This window comes from Lolium perenne, chromosome 6 (assembly GCF_019359855.2).
Source record: "Lolium perenne isolate Kyuss_39 chromosome 6, Kyuss_2.0, whole genome shotgun sequence".
Lineage (NCBI taxonomy): Eukaryota > Viridiplantae > Streptophyta > Magnoliopsida > Poales > Poaceae > Lolium > Lolium perenne.
This window is the reverse complement of record NC_067249.2, coordinates 5,262,741-5,284,950: the sequence shown is the minus strand read 5'-3', so window position 1 is coordinate 5,284,950 and position 22,210 is coordinate 5,262,741. Positions and strand designations below refer to the sequence as shown.

The window sequence follows — 22,210 nt, the reverse complement described above, 5'->3', positions numbered from 1 at the left end:
GTTTGCTACTCTTGATCAGATGGCACTCCGCACCATGGTCATGGAAACAACTGCGGCAATGTTTTCCGGGATGCCACAGCTTCTTCGCGGAATTTGGACCCATCTCTACCCGGGCTCACCTTCCCCCAGATTCAGTGTCTACCGGGATCGCCGACCTGTGCTCTACGACTAGTTCCGGTGCACCGTCACCCTAAGCAGTGGTGGTGGCGACATCAGCAATGTTGCTTACACCTTTAGCTCTGAAGTTTGCACCCGCACCAACCAAGCCATTCAAGAGGCATCATGGAAGGTAATCACGGGGATACGTGTCAACACCCGGATTTTTAAGTCCAGATGCCTATTATGCCATACATCGCAATCCCAGGAAGATTGTTTTTCCGAGACATAACAGTTGAATATCATAGAGTCATCATTCATTACAATACCATAGTAGTCATTACATAAAAATGATCACATGATCCAGTCTCATTACAACACTTGATCTAATGATCATTACATAATACGTAGCGGAAGCGAAGTAGTAGTGGACTATCTATTCCACAGGCAACGCTTGACATTAGAAGAGGTTCCTAGTTGTCGTAGACGTCCTGTTGGCCGTCACCTTCATACTGCTACTCTTCTTCATAGTCTGGCCATTTGAATAGCCAGGGACACAGCCGTGAGTACTTTCAAGTACTCGCAAACTAATACTAGTGTAAGTACTAACAGTTTTAGTGAGAGTATTCTAAGCTCTAGGTTTATTTGCATAAAGCCAGTTTTAGTTCATAAACACTTTAGTAAAAGACTCCTCATATGCTAACGAACTCAAGTGGGAACATTAGTGTCATTCCCACAACTCTGTTGTGATTCGAATAAAAAGTCACATTTCAAATTCAATTCTCAAGTCACATTTGGGGAAAAGTTCTGATGACGGAACAGTATGGCCTTTCCAACTGTCCATGACCGCGGACGCGGCTATTCGAATAGCTTTACACTCTGCAGAGGTTGCACACTTGTGCCACAACATTTGATTACATCCGTCAGGGATAACCCTGAATAATCATAACTCAGTATGCGGATCATCAACCATTAACCTTTCACTTACACACCCTAGTATAGGCACCTCTCCCCATGAGCTTGGCCTCCCGGTGATAACCAACTGTTATCCCGGGAACTGCACAGGGCTTGGGTCGTACATTCACCTCATTTCACGTCATTTCACTTTCAATGGAGGCAGCCTCGGCATAACCTCTATGACACTTGTTCAGAGGGAACCCATACTAAGACACGTAAATTTCCAGCTAAAGCCTTGCCCATAATCAGGTATTGTGGGGGTACTCAAGAATTGGAAGGGTATCGCATCCGAACCCAATCATCAGTTTTCATCAAAAACACCATTTCATCCAAGTCACATTCACCTTCAAATCTTTCAATAGAATGACTCATCATTCCAAGGTTTTCAGAATTCAAAAAGTTTCACAAGTTCCCAGCTAGAGTAGTCACTTTTAATTTAGCACTAGCAACTAAGCATAAGGGGTGCTAACTAGCTTGTAGCTTTCTAGGCTAACTTTGATGTTGTTGCACTACTCCTCATCTAGACTCAAGTTAACTATAAAACTAAACTTGCAAATCAAGGTAAAGCTTTGAGAGATAAAAAAAACTGGGATTATACAGTGAAACACAAAGTAATAGGGTAATAGTGCCTTGCTCAAGGAGAGCTTTGCACTAATGAAGCTTGCAAGAATATTAGCTTGCCTTGGTTGGTGTACTGATCAAAGTGGTCTTCTTCTTCCTGTAAGTAGACCTCCTCCTCCTGGTACTCCTCGGTACTAGCGTCTAAAATCGAATACGAGGTATACCATCACCAAACAAGTCTGAAGGCTATACTAAGAACTCAATTTGTTCACCTCTACTATTCTAACCTTACAACCTTAATCACAAAGGGGTTTGGCTTGTGTGTTAAGAAAACTTGTGAGAGAGAAATAATTTCCTCTCATTGAATCTTCTTACAATTTAATTTCCTCAAATAATAATAAGGTATGAATTCATGTTGATCGAGGTCAACACTTCATATCTATTATTTGGGAAAAATGATTTAAATGAGGTACTAACCTCATACCATTTAAACCTCACTCTTACAACAATTTAATGTCTCTAAGTAATCCATTATGAGATGATATAGACTAAGTCAACACATCAGTTTGAATTGCTTAGGACCATGATTTAAATGAGACGAAACCTCTCATACTAATTAGGAAATAAATTTGGATAATTTAAATGGACTAGAAATAGCTACATAGCCATTCCCTTGCTCTAGTCAATGATCATAGAAACAACTAGGTGATGTTTTTACATAAACATGTGGAGTATGTGAAATGTGATTTATGAGAGTTGAAATCAACTCAAAATCACTTAGGGTTGATTTTTAATAATTGTTTAAAGTTGGAAAAGGCCCTGCCTTGTTATTTTTGTCACATTAATTCTACAAAGAAAATTGAGATGAGACCAGTGGGGTTGGATATAGTTTTTCACCAGCTTTCCAACAACACCAAATTCATCAAATTTGATTGGGTAGATTTGATTCTATGAAATTTTGAAAATAGCATCTGCAACCAATTGGACCAATTCGAGATATTCAAATTTGAATCATTGGGCATAGGCGGGAAATGAAACTGGGCTGCACAGCGAAATTTAAACGGGTCGGCCCAGCTCAGCGTCTCGCGCGAGTGGGCCGCCTGACAGTGGGGGCCACTGTCAGTGCCACTTAAACGGCGAAGCGGTACGCGCTGGCGTGGGACGCACGATCAGAAGCTGATCCAACGGCTGGCGTGCGTCGTCATCGGCGACGAGCGCAGCTCACTGGCGTGGCGAGGGCAGGGGGTCTGAGGCTCACCGGTGGCGCGGCGATCGTTGGCGAGGTGCGGTGGTGGCGTTGTGGACGACGGCGGATCTCCTCGAACAGACGGCGTCTCCTGGGGCAGCTCCTAGCTCCTCCTTCTTCCGCGCCGGCGCTACGGCTACGGTGGTGAAATTGGGCGGCGCTAGTGGGCAATGTGCAGCGGCGAGTGGATGAGGAGAGGTTGTGATGAGAGGGGAGACTGGTGGTGTGAAGAAAACGAGAGGGGAGCGGCTCCTTTTATAGCTGCGGAGGGAGGCCGAGGCTCGGCGGTGAAGTCATCCATGGCTATGTCGCTACAGGGGAGCTGGGGCATTGGCGCTGACGCGGGTGGCTCAGCGACGTCACGGCGGTGACGCAGGGCTTGATTGTGGTGAAAACGAGGCAGAGGTGAGGACGGGCGCGTGATGGAAGCACACGATACTATGGCAGATGGCGTCGACGGTGGCGTCGTGCACAGTGTTCCCGCGGGCAGGTGAGTGTGTCTACGGCGTTGCTGATGTCGTGGCGATGCTGGTGGCGAGCAGAGAGGGCGCGGGATGATGCAGGTGAGTGGGGCGACGTGGTGGCCGAGCGCGCTCTGGCGCGTGTCTGTGCACGCTCTGGCGTGCGCGTGCGTGTCTGGGCGCGTTCGTGCCGTCGCGTGTGGTGCACCATTTTTTCGAGCAGCGTGTCTGGCACGTCCAGGAGGGTGAGGTGAGTGGGTTTGACATGGTTGGACATGTTGGAAACGTCCAGAGAGGGGAGTGGCATGGAGAGGGGTTGGCATGCCACGACATGGCAAGGTTTGGTCAAAATGGTGACGAATTGGTGTACCACTTCTTGTCTCTGGTGTTTGGCAAGGTGCAGAGGGTCCAGGGGAGTACAAGAGATGACCTAGGGTTGATGGTGGAGGCAAAGGTCCACTGGATTTTGCAATGTATGGAGTTGGCAGATTCATGCACTCAAGGTGCTCGGTAGAATGGCCGCAAGAAGGTAAATTTGGAAATTTTCAGTGAATTTTGGTGGGATTGATTTGAATAAGATTTGGAGCAGAGTGGTGGTGGTGGTGGTCAAATTTGAGTTGTTTTGCAAAAATCCAAAATGCACATAATCTTGAATCTGCTTCAATGTCTCCACTTTGCTTGATCATATCTTTGAATCCAGAGAGAGTTTGCAGGGGTGCTCTTGAGAAAAGTTGTTCTCCTTGATGAGGTCTTGGATAAGGTGCAAAGAGTTGGAATTGTTTGGTTTAGAAATCTCTCAAAACAGGGGCTCAAAGTGGGCATCAGGTTAAAAATGGCAGATTTGACCATTAGTGCATGTGAGCTCATTTTGAATTCAAATTTGATTTGATTTGAGTTTCTTTGATTCCAAAAGTGTTAATAAGTGTTTAGAACCCATCTCCAACCAATGGCACAAGTCAAATTGGTCTAGGTTGAAGAATTTCAAAAATGGCATAAACCATATGTGAGGGTTTTGTGAATTTCTAACTTTTATTCTTTTCTTTTCTTGTTTTGCTTTTCTTTGTGATCACAAGGGATCAAGGGTAGGGTTTTGGTATATTGGTAAGAGTTGCAAACACACATCATGGCAATGTGACACAAATGCACAAACAATATGCCTAGCACTATATGCAAAAATAAAAGTTTTTTTTTGTTGGTTGCAAAATTTGAAATTTGGAAACCACCATTTCTCATTGATTTGAAATTTGGGATGTTACAAACCCTTCCCCCTTACAAAAAATCTCGTTCCGAGATCTTAAAGAAAACTAGGTACTAAAGAGATCGGGGAATTCCTTCTTCATATCTTCTTCTCGCTCCCAAGTGGCTTCTTCTTCGGTATGATTGCTCCATTGAATCTTCAGGAACTTGATACTTCTGGTGCGGGTGGTCCTGAAAGCTTCTTCCAGGATGCGAATAGGCATTTCGCGATAAGTCAAGTCCTTGTTGATATCCACCGACCTGTGATCGATGTTCTTGAACACCTCAGTCTTCTCCGGCACTTCTAAGCACTTCCGAAGTAGTGATATGTGAAACACATTGTGCACAGCGGACATTTCTTCTGGTAGTTCAAGCTGATATGATACTTCTCCTCGGCAACTCAGAACTTTGAAGGGTCCGACATATCTGGGGGCAAGCTTTCCTCTGAGTTGGAATCTCTGCATTCCTTTGAGGGGTGACACCTTGAGATATACGAAGTCTCCAATATCGAAGGTCATCTCTCGGCGTCTCTTGTCGGCGTAACTCTTCTGTCTTGACTGGGCGGTCTTGAGGTACTCATGGATCTTGTGAACCTTCTCTTCGGCTTCGCGGAGAATATCGGGACCGAAGACTTGACTATCTCCGACTTCTGACCAGTTCAGAGGGGTACGACACTTTCTTCCGTACAGGGCTTCAAAGGGGGCCATTTGTAAGCTGGCTTGATAACTGTTGTTGTATGAGAATTCTGCGTAAGGCAGGCAGTCTTCCCACTTAGATCCATACCCCAGCACACAGGCTCTCAACATATCTTCAAGTATCTGGTTGACTCTCTCGGTCTGTCCATCAGTCTGCGGGTGATAAGCTGTGCTGAAATTCAGCCGGGTTCCTAGTCCTTCATGCACTTTCTGCCAGAATCTTGAGGTGAATTGAGATCCTCTATCTGACACAATTGACTTCGGGGTTCCGTGCAGGCTGACTATTCTGGAGATGTATAACTCAGCTAGCTTTGGGCATTGGTATGTTGTCTTGACGGGGATGAAATGGGCTACCTTGGTCAATCTATCGACCACTACCCAGATGGAATCATTTCCTCTACTTGATTTGGGTAAACCAGTGATAAAGTCCATTCCTACCGAGTCCCACTTCCATTCAGGAATCTGTAACGGTTGCAGCAATCCTGCGGTCACTGATGTTCTGCTTTGACTCGTTGACAGATGTCACACTTGGCGATGTAGCTTCCAATTTCTCGCTTCATTCCATGCCACCAAAATTGCTCCTTCAAGTCTTGGTACATCTTGGTTCCTCCGGGGTGAATGGAATACAGGGTATCATGGGCTTCCATCAGAATGACTTGCTTCAACTCTGAATCTGACGGCACACATAGGCGTCCGTTGTACCACAGAACTCCTTCTTCATCTTCGGTGAATCCCGGTGCCTTTCCTGCAGCTATTTGACTCTTGATTCCATCAATACTGGCATTTCCCTTCTGGGCTTCCTTGATTTGACTCATCAAAGTGGGCTGGAGCTCAATGCTCGCTAGGAATCCTTCACTAACTAGCTCTAGTCTAAACTGTTCAAAATCTTGGTACAAACTAGGCTGTTCTATCGCGATCATGGAGTTCAACTGAATCGGCTGTCTACTCAGGGCATCCGCTACCACATTGGCCTTGCCGGGGTGATAGTGAATTTCCATATCATAATCCTTGATTAACTCTATCCATCTTGTCTGCCTCATATTCAGCTCCTTCTGTGTGAAGATATACTTCAAGCTCTTGTGATCCGAATAGATCTCGCATCGATTACCCATGAGGTAATGACTCCATACTTTCAACGCTAAGACTACTGCTGCTAGCTCTAAGTCATGGGTTGGATAGTTCTGCTCATGTTGCTTCAGTTGCCTTGACAGGTATGATATCACCTTGCCTTCTTGCATCAACACACATCCAAGACCAATCTTGGATGCGTCACAATAGACGTCAAATGGCTTGGTGATATCGGGCATGATCAATATTGGGGTTGTGGTTAATCTGCTCTTGAGCTGCTGGAAACTCTCTTCACATTTGCCAGTCCATTCAAACTTCTTGTCCTTCTTCAACAGTTGAGTCATTGGTCTTGCGATGTTGGAAAATCCTTCAACAAACCTGCGGTAATATCCCGCTAATCCCAGAAATGCACGAACTTCGGTCTGGGTGGTTGGGGCTTTCCATTCCTCAACGGTTTTGATCTTAGCAGGATCTACAGCAATTCCTCCTGCAGACAAGATGTGTCCCAGGAATCCTACTTCCTTCAACCAAAACTCATATTTGCTAAACTTGGCGTACAACTTGTGCTGCCTAAGGGTTTCTAGGATAACTTCCAAATGTTGCTCATGTTCTTCCTCGGATTTGGAGTTGATAAGGATGTCATCGATGAAGACAACGACAAACTTATCCAAAAAGTCCATAAAGATCTTATTCATGAGATTCATGAAATAAGCGGGGGCATTGGTCAATCCAAATGACATGACATTATACTCATACAATCCATATCGGGTGGTGAAGGCAGTCTTAGGGATATCCGTTGCACGAATCTTCAGTTGATGGTAACCAGTCCTAAGATCAATCTTAGAGAACACTTTGGCACCAGTCAGCTGGTCAAACAGGTCTTCTATCTTCGGCAAGGGGTATTTGTTCTTGATGGTGACATCGTTAAGCTTACGGTAATCCGTACATAAACGAGTGGCACCGTCTTTCTTATCCACAAAAAAAACTGGGGATCTCCAAGGCGACGCACTTGGTCGAATCAGACATTTGTACAACATATCATCCAGTTGCTTCTTTAGTTCCACTAACTCTGCGAGGTTCATGCTATAGGCTCTCTGGGCTATAGGTCCTGTTCCAGGGATTATCTCGATGATAAACTCGATATCCCGATCTGGGGGCATACTGGGTAGATCATCAGGAAACACATCGGGGTATCGATAGACGACCCTGATCTGATCCAAGGTTGGCTTGGCTAAACTCTGGTTGCAGGTGAACTTTCTGGGCAGCCTTTCAGACACATGTTCTATTAATATTCCGGTGCTACTAGTCATGGTGATGGCCTTCTTGGCACAGTCAATCAATCCATGATGTTTCGACATCCAATCCATACCCAGTACTACTTCCAAACCTTTTGTTCCCAGAACAATCAAATTTGCATAAAAATCTATTTCATGTATCCTGATGGGTACATCTTTGCAAATTTTTCTAGCTTTTGTAGTTGAACCAGGTATTTGAACTATCATGACATGTTTCAAACTGATTGGTTGAATCTTACTAGTGCATGCAAAATCTTCGGTAACAAACGAATGCGATGCTCCAGAATCAAACAACACTCTTGCAGGTATTGAGTTCACAGAGAACATACCCAGCACTACATCTGGTGCTTCCTGGGCTTCCTCGGCGTTCATGTGGAAGAGGCGGCCACCGCGGTTGTTCGGGTTGTTGGGGGTGAACTTCCTGCCGGTGGAGACACGGCGTTGCTGCTGAGCAGGTGCAGCGGTGTTGGGGGCAGTCTTGGCTAACCTTTTGGGGCACTCATTGGAGTAGTGTCCCACCACTTCACATTCATAACAAGTAATGGTGGACTTGTCTTTGGGGGCGACGGGGACAGCGTTGCTCCCAGTCCTTGGAGTGGTGTTGGTGTTGTTGTTGTTGGGGGCTCTCATCGGGGCGCGGTTGAAGTTGTTGTTGTTGTTGTTGTTGTTGTTGTGGTTGTTGTGGCCTCCTGGCCTAGGGTGTCCTCCACTCCGGTTCTGAAAACCCGGACGTGACATCGGTGCATTGGGCTTGTTGTTCCTGGGGTTGAATCCTCCGCTTGAACTGGGGCGATACCTTGGGGTATTGCTGGGCCCACTCTGATTCATCATGCGGCGTTTGCGGTTCTCTTTGGCTTGATGCAGCTTGCCCTCCATCTGGATGGCGGAATCCACCAGGGCTTCAAGGTCGGCAAAGGGGATGTTGACTAGCACAGTTTGCATCTCGTCGTGCAGTCCCTTCAGAAACCTTTCCTTCCCCTTCTCAGTGGTGTCGGTCTCATCCGGGGCGTACCTTGACAGTGTGAGAAACCTGTCGCGGTATTCTACCACGGACATTCTACCCTACTTGAGTTCCCGGAACTCATCCCTCATCTTCTTTATCAGACCCGGGGGGCACGTGATACTTGCTGAACTTGAGCTTGAAATCTGCCCAAGTCATCATCTGTCCGGCGTTCATGGCACGGGTGCTGGTCCACCAGGCTCTTGCAGGTCCTGCTAAGTAGTGAGTGGCAAACAAGACTTGTTCTGCGGCTTCGACTCCCGCAACTTCCAGATTGTTCTCCATGGTCTGGAGCCAATCATCAGCATCAAGTGGCTCTTCTGTTTTGCTGAACAAAGGAGGGTTGGTGTTTTGGAAATTCTTCAGCTTTGACCCTGGGTGATCATGGTTTCCATGGCAATGGTTGTTGTTAGCCAGCTGTTGAAGTGCTGCAATGTTGGCCTGTCGTTCAGCTCTTTCAGCCTCTCTATCTTCCAGCATGATTTGCAACATCTGCATCATGGCATCTTGATTTGCGCTACGGGTTGGAGGGGCCATCTGAACATTGAGTAAGTTCAAAAAGTTTAAAGCTTGAATACTTTGTAATGTTGACAACAAACAACACTTTTATTCATTCAAACAACACACATTACAAACTAACACATTAATGGTTTTAAGAACCATTTCTCCAAACTACGATACAAGGGATCCTGATACAACTCACACCTACGCAAGTGAACAAGTGCAACTACTCATCATCTACATCTATCGGGATGTAGTCATCTTCTCCGGCCTCCAGGAACTCATAGTCTTCCACATCGGTGTTCTCATCCTCTTCGAAGTCCTCATCATCACTCAGGAAAGTAGCTCCTCCCTGAATGTCTTCTCCTTCTTCTTCCATCTCCCTCAGCTGAGTCTCTCCTGGGCCTGAATAGTTGCCTCCAGTGAGGCTATCTTCGCGCGAAGGCGAGCGATAGTGGAGTCCTTCTTGGCTCGTTGCTGGCGGAGTGTCTTGCGATCCTTGGCCAACATCTTGATGGTCTCAGTCTGCTGAGACAGGTGGAGGTGAGTCTGGTTGGCGTAGATGCGGGAGTTGCCCAGCTCCTTCTGAGTCTCGTGCAGCATAAAGTCCAGATGCTCCACGTGGTGCTTCAGCTCGGGGTGTGACTGCAGGTCCATGGGTCCTCCAATCGCGTCATGGCTCGCAAAGTGAGCGAAGCAAGAGTCCTCGATCTCAATCACATTCTGCCCGCATAGACGGGCAAGTGCTTCCTGAAGAGCACGAGCGAGTCCATCCAGCCAGTTGCTTTCCCGGATGGTGAAGTGGATCCTCTCGGAAGCTGGAGGCTCCATCCTGCCCCTCAGATCCGCAACGATGACCCACTGTAGTTTCCCTCCGGGCTGGTCATTGACTTGAGTTCCGAAGAACTCCGGGTGTGGGCGCCCGAGATGCAGAGACAAAGCATCCAAGTCCCTCTTGAAAATCAAGTTACTGCCATTGCCCAGCTGGTAAAACTTGGTCTGGTTGAGTGGCTCCATCTGTAAGTGAATTGGAGGAGTAAGTTAGAGAAATGCAAGTGTATCAAAATTTTATGTAGAATTGCAAGGTGGAGCATGAATTTCATCTTTTGAAAAAGGTCTCAAGGTAAGAGGGTGAATAAGTTTTTCGCAAATATTCACTTCATTTGTCTTTGAAACTAAGTTTTCAGACGTCCATTCTAACTAGGGTCTCCTAAGGTCAAACAATGGCTCTGATACCAACTTGTCAACACCCGGATTTTTAAGTCCAGATGCCTATTATGCCATACATCGTAATCCCAGGAAGATTGTTTTTGCGAGACATAACAGTTGAATATCATAGAGTCATCATTCATTACAATACCATAGTAGTCATTACATAAAAATGATCACATGATCCAGTCTCATTACAACACTTGATCTAATGATCATTACATAATACGTAGCGGAAGCGAAGTAGTAGTGGACTATCTATTCCACAGGCAACGCTTGACGTTAGAAGAGGTTCCTAGTTGTCGTAGACGTCCTGTTGGCCGTCACCTTCATACTGCTGCTCTTCTTCATAGTCTGGCCATTTGAATAGCCAGGGACACAGCCGTGAGTACTTTCAAGTACTCGCAAACTAATACTAGTGTAAGTACTAACTGTTTTAGTGAGAGTATTCTAAGCTCTAGGTTTATTTGCATAAAGCCAGTTTTAGTTCATAAACACTTTAGTAAAAGACTCCTCATATGCTAACTAACTCAAGTGGGAACATTAGTGTCATTCCCACAACTCTGTTGTGATTCGAAAACAAAGTCACATTTCAAATTCAATTCTCAAGTCACATTTGGGGAAAAGTTCTGATGACGGAACAGTATGGCCTTTCCAACTATCCATGACTGCGGACGCGGCTATTCGAATAGCTTTACACTCTGCAGAGGTTGCACACTTGTGCCACAACATTTGAATACATCCGTCAGGGATAACCCTGAATAATCATAACTCAGTATGCGGATCATCAACCATTAACCTTTCACTTACACACCCTAGTATAGGCACCTCTCCCCATGAGCTTGGCCTCCCGGTGATAACCAACTGTTATCCCGGGAACTGCACAGGGCTTGGGTCGTACATTCACCTCATTTCACGTCATTTCACTTTCAACGGAGGCAGCCTCGGCATAACCTCTATGACGCTTGTTCAGAGGGAACCCATACTAAGACACGTAAATTTCCAGCTAAAGCCTTGCCCATAATCAGGTATTGTGGGGGTACTCAAGAATTGGAAGGGTATCGCATCTGAACCCAATCATCAGTTTTCATCAAAAACACCATTTCATCCAAGTCACATTCACCTTCAAATCTTTCAATAGAATGACTCATCATTCCAAGGTTTTCAGAATTCAAAAAGTTTCACAAGTTCCCAGCTAGAGTAGTCACTTTTAATTTAGCACTAGCAACTAAGCATAAGGGGTGCTAACTAGCTTGTAGCTTTCTAGGCTAACTTTGATGTTGTTGCACTACTCCTCATCTAGACTCAAGTTAACTAGAAAAGTAAACTTGCAAATCAAGGTAAAGCTTTGAGAGATAAAAAAAATTGGAATTATACAGTGAAACACAAAGTAATAGGGTAATAGTGCCTTGCTCAAGGAGAGCTTTGCACTAATGAAGCTTGCAAGAATATTAGCTTGCCTTGGTTGGTGTACTGATCAAAGTGGTCTTCTTCTTCCTGTAAGTAGACCTCCTCCTCCTGGTACTCCTCGGTAGTAGCGTCTAAAATCGAATACGAGGTATACCATCACCAAACAAGTCTTAAGGCTATACTAAGCACTCAATTTGTTCACCTCTACTATTCTAACCTTACAACCTTAACCACAAAGGGGTTTGGCTTGTGTGTTAAGAAAACTTGTGAGAGAGAAATAATTTCCTCTCATTGAATCTTCTTACAATTTAATATCCTCAAATAATAATAAGGTATGAATTCATGTTGATCAAGGTCAACACTTCATATCTATTATTTGGGAAAAATGATTTAAATGAGGTACTAACCTCATACCATTTAAACCTCACTCTTACAACAATTTAATGTCTCTAAGTAATCCATTATGAGATGATATAGACTAAGTCAACACATCACTTTGAATTGCTTAGGACCATGATTTAAATGAGAGGAAACCTCTCATACTAATTAGGAAATAAATTTGGATAATTTAAATGGACTAGAAATAGCTACATAGCCATTCCCTTGCTCTAGTCCATGATCATACAAACAACTAGGTGATGTTTTTACATAAACATGTAGAGTATGTGAAATGTGATTTATGAGAGTTGGAATCAACTCAAAATCACTTAGGGTTGATTTTTAATAATTGTTTAAAGTTGGAAAAGGCCCTGCATTGTTATTTTTGTCACATTAATTCTACAAAGAAAATTGAGATGAGACTAGTGGGGTTGGATAGAGTTTTTCACCAGCTTTCCAACAACACCAAATTCATCAAATTTTTTAGGGTAGATTTGATTCTATGCAATTTTGAAAATAGCATCTGCAAGCAATTGGACAAATTCGAGATATTCAAATTTGAATCATTGGGCCTAGGCGGGAAATGAAACTGGGCTGCACAGCGAAATTTAAACGGGCCGGCCCAGCTCAGCATCTCGCGCGAGTGGGCCGCCTGACAGTGGGGGCCTATGTCAGTGCCACTTAAACGGCGAAAAGGTACGCGCTGGCGTGGGACGCACGATCAGAAGCTGATCCAACGGCTGGCGTGCGTCGTCGTCGGCGACGAGCGCAGCTCACTGGCGCGGCGAGGGCAGGGGGTCTGAGGCTCACCGACGGTGTGGCGATCATCGGCGAGGTGCGGCGGTGGCGTTGTGGACGACGGCGGATCTCCTCGAACAGACGGCGTCTCCTGGGGCAGCTCCTAGCTCCTCCTTCTTCCGCGGCGGCGCTACGGCTACGGTGGTGAAATTGGGCGGCGCTAGTGGGCAATGTGCAGCGGCGAGTGGATGAGGAGAGGTTGTGATGAGAGGGGAGGCTGGTGGTGTGAAGAAAACGATAGGGGAGCGGCTCCTTTTATAGCTGCGGAGGGAGGCCGAGGCTCGGCGGTGAAGTCATCCATGGCTACGTTGCTACAGGGGAGCTGGGGCATTGGTGCTGACGCGGGTGGCTCGGCGACGTCACGGCGGTGACGCAGGGCTTGATTGTGGTGAAAACGAGGCAGAGGTGAGGACGGGCGCGTGATGGAAGCACACGGTACTACGGCAGATGGCGTCGACGGTGGCATCGTGCACAGTGTTCCCGCGGGCAAGTGAGTGTGTCTACGGCGTTGTTGATGTCGTGGCGATGCTGGTGGCGAGCAGAGAGGGCGCGGGATGACGCAGGTGAGTGGGGCGATGTGGTGGCCGAGCGCGCTCTGGCGCGTGTCTGTGCACACTCTGGCGTGCGCGTGCGTGTCTGGGCGCGTTCGTGCCATCGCGTGTGGTGCACCATTTTGTCGAGCAGCGTGTCTGGCACGTCCAGGAGGGTGAGGTCAGTGGGTTTGACATGGTTGGACATGTTGGAAACGTCCAGAGAGGGGAGTGGCATGGAGAGGGGTTGGCATGCCACGGCATGGCAAGGTTTGGTCAAAATGGTGACGAATTGGTGTACCACTTCTTGTCTCTGGTGTTTGGCAAGGTGCAGAGGGTCCAGGGGAGTACAAGAGATGACCTAGGGTTGATGGTGGAGGCGAAGGTCCACTGGATTTTGCAATGTATGGAGTTGGCAGATTCATGCACTCAAGGTGCTCGGTAGAATGGCCGCAAGAAGGTAAATTTGGAAATTTTCAGTGAATTTTGGTGGGATTGATTTGAATAAGATTTGGAGCAGAGTGGTGGTGGTGGTGGTCAAATTTGAGTTGTTTTGCAAAAATCCAAAATGCACATAATCTTAAATCTGCTTCAATGTCTCCACTTTGCTTGATCATATCTTTGAATCCAGAGAGAGTTTGCAGGGGTGCTCTTGAGCAAAGTTGTTCTGCTTGATGAGGTCTTGGATAAGGTGCAAAGAGTTGGAATTGTTTGGTTTAGAAATCTCTCAAAACAGGGGCTCAAAGTGGGCATCAGGTTAAAAATGGCAGATTTGACCATTAGTGCATGTGAGCTCATTTTGAATTCAAATTTGATTTGATTTGAGTTTCTTTGATTCCAAAAGTGTTAATAAGTGTTTAGAACCCATCTCCAACCAATGGCACAAGTCAAATTGGTCTAGGTTGAAGAATTTCAAAAATGGTCTAAACCATATGTGAGGGTTTTGTGAATTTCTAACTTTTATTCTTTTCTTTTCTTGTTTTGCTTTTCTTTGTGATCACAAGGGATCAAGGGTAGGGTTTTGGTATATTGGTAAGAGTTGCAAACACACATCATGGAAATATCACACAAATGCACAAACAATATGCCTAGCACTATATGCAAAAATAAAAGTTTTTTTTTTTTGTTGGTTGCAAAATTTGAAATTTGGAAACCACCATTTCTCATTGATTTGAAATTTGGGATGTTACAATACGCCACCGTGACCCCGGGATGGCTGTGTTTCACCGCTACACTTTCTACCCACGTTATGATGAGCCCGATGGGGTGGCCATTTTTCCTGTATGCACTCGGGAGGAAGACCCCGCCATCATCCACTTTATCCGATACACTTCCGCTCTATACACCTACCTCAAAAATGTCATCCACACCCTTAACGAGACCCGTCATGCCTTAGACAGTCTCAAGATAACCCGGGCTACGGAGATCAATGATCCCGCCTTAGCCGCACCACCTCCACCTCCGCCACACCTACCCGTGACCACGGATGAGTCTCCACCCAGGTTTCTTCCCGTGAATCCTTCTCGCACCATTCTTACCCCTCGCCGCACCTCTACGGAGATGGCAAACCGCACCAACACGAAGCCTTCCGCCCAGTGTCGCCGCTTGGACGAAGGACCCCACTCACCCGACTCCATAGTCTCCCTGTCCACCGCACCTCGGGAGAACCACGTCGGAACTCTTGCCAACGGAGTTGTTCCGTCAACATACCTGCCTCCAAGGGAAGGCTAGGCACATGTCATAAGTGTATGCATACATGCATCTTACCTTCTACACGCATGTATTTTAATTTCCACGGAATAATGTAGTAGTAACTGTGTGCATGTAACCTTCACCTTGTATAATACAATTTGTACCCTGTACCCGACTCACTAATGAATAACCTTGTGTTTGATCGCTCTTTGGCAATCGTGTTCGTGTGGATTTTATTGGATGTTACAATACCACCCCTTTATGAATGCTCATGTTACCTGTCCCCAATGTTCAACAACTCAGAATGAGGACCGGAACCAATGCAAGTGGTAGTAAGGGAACCCCTGTGCGTCGTTCCGCGCGACAAGCTGGCAAGGATCCACCCCTGCCGCAATCACCTCCACTGCCTCCGCCACCAGCACCTGCAGCAGACCCAACACCTAGTCAACTTCTGATGATGATGGATGAAAGGCACAGACAAAGCATGACCCAGATTATGAGGGAGTTTGGAACCTAAATGCAGACCCAAGTTGCACCGCGCCCATTTCACTCCAAGATGAATGACTTCCAACGAACCCAACCGCCGAAGTTCTCCTTTGCCACAGACCTGCTTGAATCTGATGATTGGCTCCGTACCATGGACAAGAAGCTTGAGATTGCTCGAGTTGATGAGCAGGATAAGGTACCCTTCGCTACTCACTACCTCGAGGGCCCTGCCAACATTTGGTGGGACAATCTGAGGGATATGAGGTTTGAAGGACTAGTCGTCACCTGGACTGAATTTAGGGAGAGTTTCCACAAAGCCCACATTCCCGCTAGTCTGATGAAAATCAAGCAGCAAGAATTCTTGGCACTCACCCAAGGACACCTGTCCATCAATGAGTATCTAACCAACTTCAACAACCTTGCTCGCTGTGCCCACGATGACACCAACACCGACGAGAAAAAGAAAGATAGATTCCTCCATGGAATGCACCAAGCACTTAAGACCCAACTCAGCGTTCTAAAATTCCCGGATTTTCAAGCAATGGTCAATATAGCCCTGATCGCGGAAAAGGAACACCGCACCATCTATGATTCCCACAAAAGGAAGTTTGAGTCCCACAAATCTCAACTCGAGAGGCACGCCACTAAGCCTCGCACTTGTCAACCCAACTTCCGTGCTCCCGCACCCGTGTCCGCAAGTGCACTGCAACCCACCAAAGAGAGATGACTTCAACCGTGACAAGTTCTACACCAAGCGTCCACTTGTGGATGGCTGCACAAGAAACAACACACTAGTAGGGAAAGGCTTACCCATGACGCACCATGTTGTATGCGCCACTGGTAGTATCTAACCCGTGGCACACGGGGTTGGTCCGCCACTGGCGTGTGCACAGACCAGTGGCGCATGGCAGGGTTGCGCCACTGGTATTTAATTATTATTATTTTAAAAGGATATGGCCGGTGGCCCTGACGCCCGCGGTGGGCGAAAATGAAATTTAAATTCAAATACAAAAATGCGGGAAATTTCCGAATTTTTTCATTCATTCAAAGATAATTTACATAGGAAATAAAAAAGGGAAAATAAATCCTAACTAACTCCGGTCGGCGCGCCCATCCGCCGGCGTCGACGGCATGGCTGCCTACTCCTCGTCCTCGTCCTGGGTGAGGTCGACCAGCGTGGGCGGCGTCCATGCCCCGTGCTGCGGCCAAGCAGGGTACTCCGGGTAGGCCAGTGGCGCCTGCTGCGGCCAAGCAGGGTATGCCGGTTGCACCGGTGGTGCCTGCTGCTGCGGTGGTGGTGGGACCATTTGTCCCTGCCACTCGGCATGCGGCGGCGCGTGCGGCGGCAGTGGTGGAGGCGACGGAAGCGACGCGTGGTGCTCCGCCACCAGCGCGCTGAGCCAGACGACGTCATCCAGCTCTGCCTCCCTGGACCATTTGGCGTCCTCCTCCGCCTTTGACTCCGCGAGGGCGCGCGGGACGGCCGCGTCGTTGTAGTCCTCCGGCAGGAGCGGCTCCTGCTTCACCGCTGGAGGTGCGTCATCGTCGTCGTCGGTGGCCGCAGCGAGGTCGCCGTAATCTTCGCCGGGCTGGAAGTCTCGGACCTCTGTCGTGGCGCGGCGCGCCTCATGCTCCCACGCGAGGAACGCACGCCAGAAATCGCGCCGGTGGTAGGCGCGATCGTAACGAAGCGCCGGCGGGAGGCGGTAGATGCGGCGGCGCATCTCCGCGTCCAACGTCGGCCCATCAGCCGGCGGCGGCGGAACCGGCACCCTCGCCCGGTTGAGGCGCTAGCCGGCCGGCAGAGACGCGTCGTTGCTGGACACCCGCCGTCGGCACAACAACCTGCGAACCGACGAAATCCGTCGCTCGCGGAGACGGTGGAAGGTTGCAGGCGAGGCGAGGTGGCGGTGACGACCAGCGGCGGCGGCCCGAGGACGAGCCAGCCTCGTGGTCGTTCGGCGCCTTCTTGAACCACCCCGGCATCTTCGGCATCTTGGTTCGCGGATGTGCGTCGGAGGTGGCGACGGCGGCGGCGGCGGCGGTGTCTGTTGGCGCTGGCGCAGGGACGGTGCTGTGGGGGAGAGACCGGCGGCTGGTATAAGACCCCCCCCCCCCCGCGCCGTCAATACCCGCGCTGGTTCCGGCGCCTTCCACATCAATGGCGGCGCAGTAGCCCAAGCGGCGGGCATTGATGGATGAGGCTGCTGCGCGCGCCGCCGGTCAGCCTTCTGCTGCCGCACGCGCTCAAAGCGCGTTGGTCCACGCGCGCTGCGGGCCGGTCAGTGCCCGCGCAGAAGGCTAGGCGGTGGCACTGACGACCCTGGCTGCTGCGCTGCCGGTCAGCCTTCTGCGAGTGGGAAGAAGGGGCGTCGGTCTGCGCGCGCTCAGCGGGTCCAAATTTATTTTGGTTTGTGGCTTGCCCGTGCACATGGCTTGCCCGTGGCGCACCATAGTTTGGTGCGCTACTATTATACGGGTGCAACCCGGCCAATGTGGCCACACTTAGAAGTGGCACACCAAATTATGGGGGCGCGCCACGGGTAATGGCATACTAGTGGCCCACCCTTTTTCGGTGCGTCGTGGGCAAAAGATTCTCTGCACCAGAGGTTGTCACCCCAAAGTTCGCAAGAAGGATGTTTTCCAAGGCAGTTTTCACCCAAGACACGGGTGTGCAAAGTACGCCCAATATGCAAAGCATCTAGTGCGCCGCACAGTTTCAAGGCATGTGAAGCAAAGTACGTACTCGTTGCCATCCTCAACAAGGTGGTGAAGTAATCACCACCGACCAACCCACCTACTCGCAAAAAGATGGTAAAGAACCACACAAGCCCGCGCGGATTACCCCAAAAATATGGCAGGACTTGCACTACATGCTCAGCCCCACCCCCGTCAGTCTGTCTTGTCAAAACAACAAAGTTCCCTACGATAGAAGAAACCAAGAAAGTTCCGTACGAGAGAAGGGACCACCTTGGTACGGTATTCACTTGAGAACACACCCACCCAAAGGTCACTCAAGCTAGGAAGTGGGACAAGCCAATCCCAAAGGGGCAAAAATGAATCTTTGTCTGTACGAGACTTGCCCACGGCCGATTGCAACTAGTGGAAAACAGGCGTTTTGATCCGGGTGGTTAGGGCCTTTTGTCGCGGGCGGCCAGCCGCGACAAGCAAGGCGCGATAAAAGGGTGGCCTTTTATCCCGGGTCACTTACGACCCGCGACATAAGGTCCACCACGTGGCAGCCGCGGGGCGCGCAGGGTACAGGCCCTTTTGTCGCGGGCGGTATTACCACCCGCGACAAAAGGCCCTCTACGTGGCGCGCGCACAACGCTTCTGCTTTAGGGTTTGAGGGGTGCAAGACCCTCCCCCGCCACCGACCGCCTGTTATTTCATTTTTTTCGTCCGAAAATAAAAGTTGCATATATTTGTACGCTACTAGAAGTTGTACACATTCATTCATTATATATATATATAGATCGATCAAACAAATATTGGAAGCAGAAGTCGATTCCCCTTACACATATTCGTAGGTTCCCTACATATATACATGGAGCTCACGATCGACAAACGGTACTAACGACCGTCTATTTGGAGGTAGAACAACTATCTGGACTAAACAAGCCTTTGTTGTTTATGACTTCTCTAACCAAAAGTCCCGCCAGTTCCTCCGCGATTCCTAGTGCGTGTTCCTTTGGTTGGAGTCTGTCCCGCATGAAGTCGACCTATATACGAAAATGAGATGAGTATGACTATATCAGTCTTGATAACGAAATATTGATGATAATAAATAAAGTTGTGAATGTTATTGCTTACGTCGAATTTATTTACTGTTCGCTTCTCGTTGGTTAACATGCGAATGGACTCGCAAACGTAGTATCCACATAGATTCGTCCCTTGTGGCTGCTGGGGGCACGGTGACAGATTAAATGTTAGCTTCTTTGCAAAGGTAATCTCCTTATGAACATTCTTCAAAGCTTGCCAAGCCCTGCCATGCAAAAGAATGATTGAATGAGTGGATAATTAATTGATATCTCACGAAAGATAAAGCGCGGCGATGAAGGAAATTACACTTGGAGCAACTTCTGCAAGTCCTGGAACCCGTCCGTGCCTCTACTCGATGGGTCTTTTACTTCAACTATTCCCTTATCAGGTTGAATGTCTAGTAGAATCCAGTGGAAGCTGCACATGTTATGCATATACGTCAGGAATTACACTTAACATCGAGTAAGAAAAATTGAATGTGCATATATAAAAGATCATTAAGACTCTCACTCGTAGTTGTAAGGAAACAATATTGAATTATAGAAATATTGCTGCCCCAAAAACCTTAGTAGGTTTCCCCCCGTTTCTTCGCGTTTATGCTTCACCGTTTCAACATGTATTTTATCTGGGTCAACAAACCCAACATTGATAATATTATTACTTTTGCACTCACTGATCTTCAGTCTGCAAAAGAGAACCCATAAGATATAATGAGTATATATATGCAATGAAAACGAACATGAACTGAATGAAAATGAACTTATATGTAGTTAACAACTTACAAGCAATAGCAACTCATGAGAGATTTGTCGAGGGCTTCTAGATTGAATAACTGCCAGAGTTCATTCATCTCAATATGGATCTCCTCCTTTCGGTAGTAATATTCCCATGGTATACTCGCCACGATGTACATTTTTTTCTCCTTGCATGCATCAAGGTACCACTGATGCAAATTCCGCATATGTGTTGGCAGTTTATGCAGCTGCTCTCTGCTGACCAAGTCGGCCCCGTAGACAAATTTAGGAGCTATATCAGCAGTGGGTAGTGCAGCATCTGCGGCACCAAACAATTCGTCCACGGTAACTCCACATTGAGCCGCTAGAGTTGCAGCTTCTTCCATATTGACACCACCACCATGTTCCTCGTACACCTTGGGAACATTAAACACTTTGAGTGCTGGGATCGATTGTTTGGGCTGAGCACCGAGGAGGGGAACTTCCTTTCTCTTTTTGCCTTTTGTCGTTTGCTTGGCCTTGAGGGGTGCACTTGTTGAACTTGACCTTTTCTCATCTCGCACTTCTAGCCGATGATTTGCTCGTGCCACAATGTCCTTCTCCTTAGCCTTTTCATCCTTCTTTTGGTCAATTACCTTCGCAAGAGTGCGTGTATAGTCATCCTTCTTCTCGTGTAACTCATACTCGCGATGGTGTGTTCGTAAAACTAGTAGCATATTCTATTTGCTTCTCCGTGTATGGCTCTGCGCCTGGAGGTTTTGGCTTATGGAAATGATCATAGTTGTGTTTCGCAACAGCGGCCGCATTTTCCTCGACAGTAAGATCCCAAGGACGGGGGGGAGGAACCTTTGGTACTTTTGGGAGGGGCGACCTCTTGGGGATAGGACTCTTGAAACGCTTCCGGCTGGGTGCATTCCGAGTCTTAGTGGGCGGAGGCGGCGGCGCTGGAGATGGAGATGGACTACCGATGTCGTGGTCGACGTCGTACCCACGGGGTGATGGTGGCGACATGTGATCGGTAGGAGGAGGTGATGGTGGCCTCGCGATCACCTGGAGGAGGTGATGGTGACCCGCCGGGACGACCGGTACTAGGTGCTACCCAGCCCGGCTGCCTCGATGTTCTTCTTTTCCCAGAGAATGATTTCTCCCAGCACCTCTCTGAGTGTAAGCCCCCCATCACCTCCAGGGATATGGAGCTCCAATGTCTCCCACTGCGGGACAACTGAATCCACCCCGACACGAGCATAGCCAGCTGGAATCGGATTGCCATGCCATGTTGCCGGCTCACCTTCAGGTCCAAATGCCGGTAAGACATAGCCGACCGCCACCTTAACGAAACCTTCCCGAACACCTCATGGAGATCACAAGGTGTTGTCTCCTTGATTCCATCCAAGGGGTCGCCAGGACCGGCATCTATCATCATCCGTGTAGGAGGGGCCTCCGAGTCGGCCACGCTGCTGTCTCGTTCTTGAGATATTTCAGCGGTATTATCCGCGGGCGTTGTCCTTTTAGTTCATTTATCTCCGCTGCTGCTGCTGAAGCTCCCGCTGCTGCTGGTCAAGTCGGCGTTGGAACTCGGCCATCCGGTCATTCTGCACCTCCGGTGGCGTTGTTTAGCTCTCGCTCGGCTTCTATAAGTCTCCGCGTCGGCCGGAAACCCAAGCGACCACGGAACACTAGGGCCGAAGCCTCTTGTTCGTCCTCCCTTCTCAGGATTACCGAGGACAAGCGTCGCAAGTCTTTGTCTCTATCGGGAGCAAACTTTAGTTTTCCCGCCTTTATATCTGTCGTCACTTCAATCCATTTTTGCCTGGGTACCCTAACCCCGGTGTCACTTTCAACAATGTTCCCTGTCTTCATGTCATACTCACAGCCATGCGCGAGGAACCAATTTCGAGCCCTTATGTCCCATCCTTCTCGCGTGGGTTCCGGAGTGATCCCGTTCAGCTCCATCTCAGCCTCTTGTGCATCCCACTTAGGCATGGCTCTTCCGTAGCCCCCTCGCCCCGTATGATGGTGATATTTCTTCTCGCTTGCATTCTTCTTGTTTTTCGCCGACAGTGTTCACAGCCTCCTCTCGATTCTTTGTACCTCA

At 48.2% G+C, this 22,210-nt stretch overlaps 1 protein-coding gene across 1 annotated transcript; it reads left to right on the top strand.

Annotated features, from left to right (window-relative positions):
• Positions 1–15,770: 15,770 nt before the first annotated feature.
• On the top strand, positions 15,771–16,346 carry LOC139832266 (uncharacterized). Its single transcript, XM_071821985.1, has one exon. The coding sequence runs from the start codon at positions 15,771–15,773 to the stop codon at positions 16,344–16,346; it is 576 nt and encodes a 191-aa protein (XP_071678086.1).
• Positions 16,347–22,210: the final 5,864 nt, after the last annotated feature.

Excerpts from the sequence above, each read along its gene's own strand:
- LOC139832266 (XM_071821985.1), top strand. The coding sequence starts at position 15,771 with ATGGACAAGAAGCTTGAGATTGCTCGAGTTGATGAGCAGGATAAGGTA.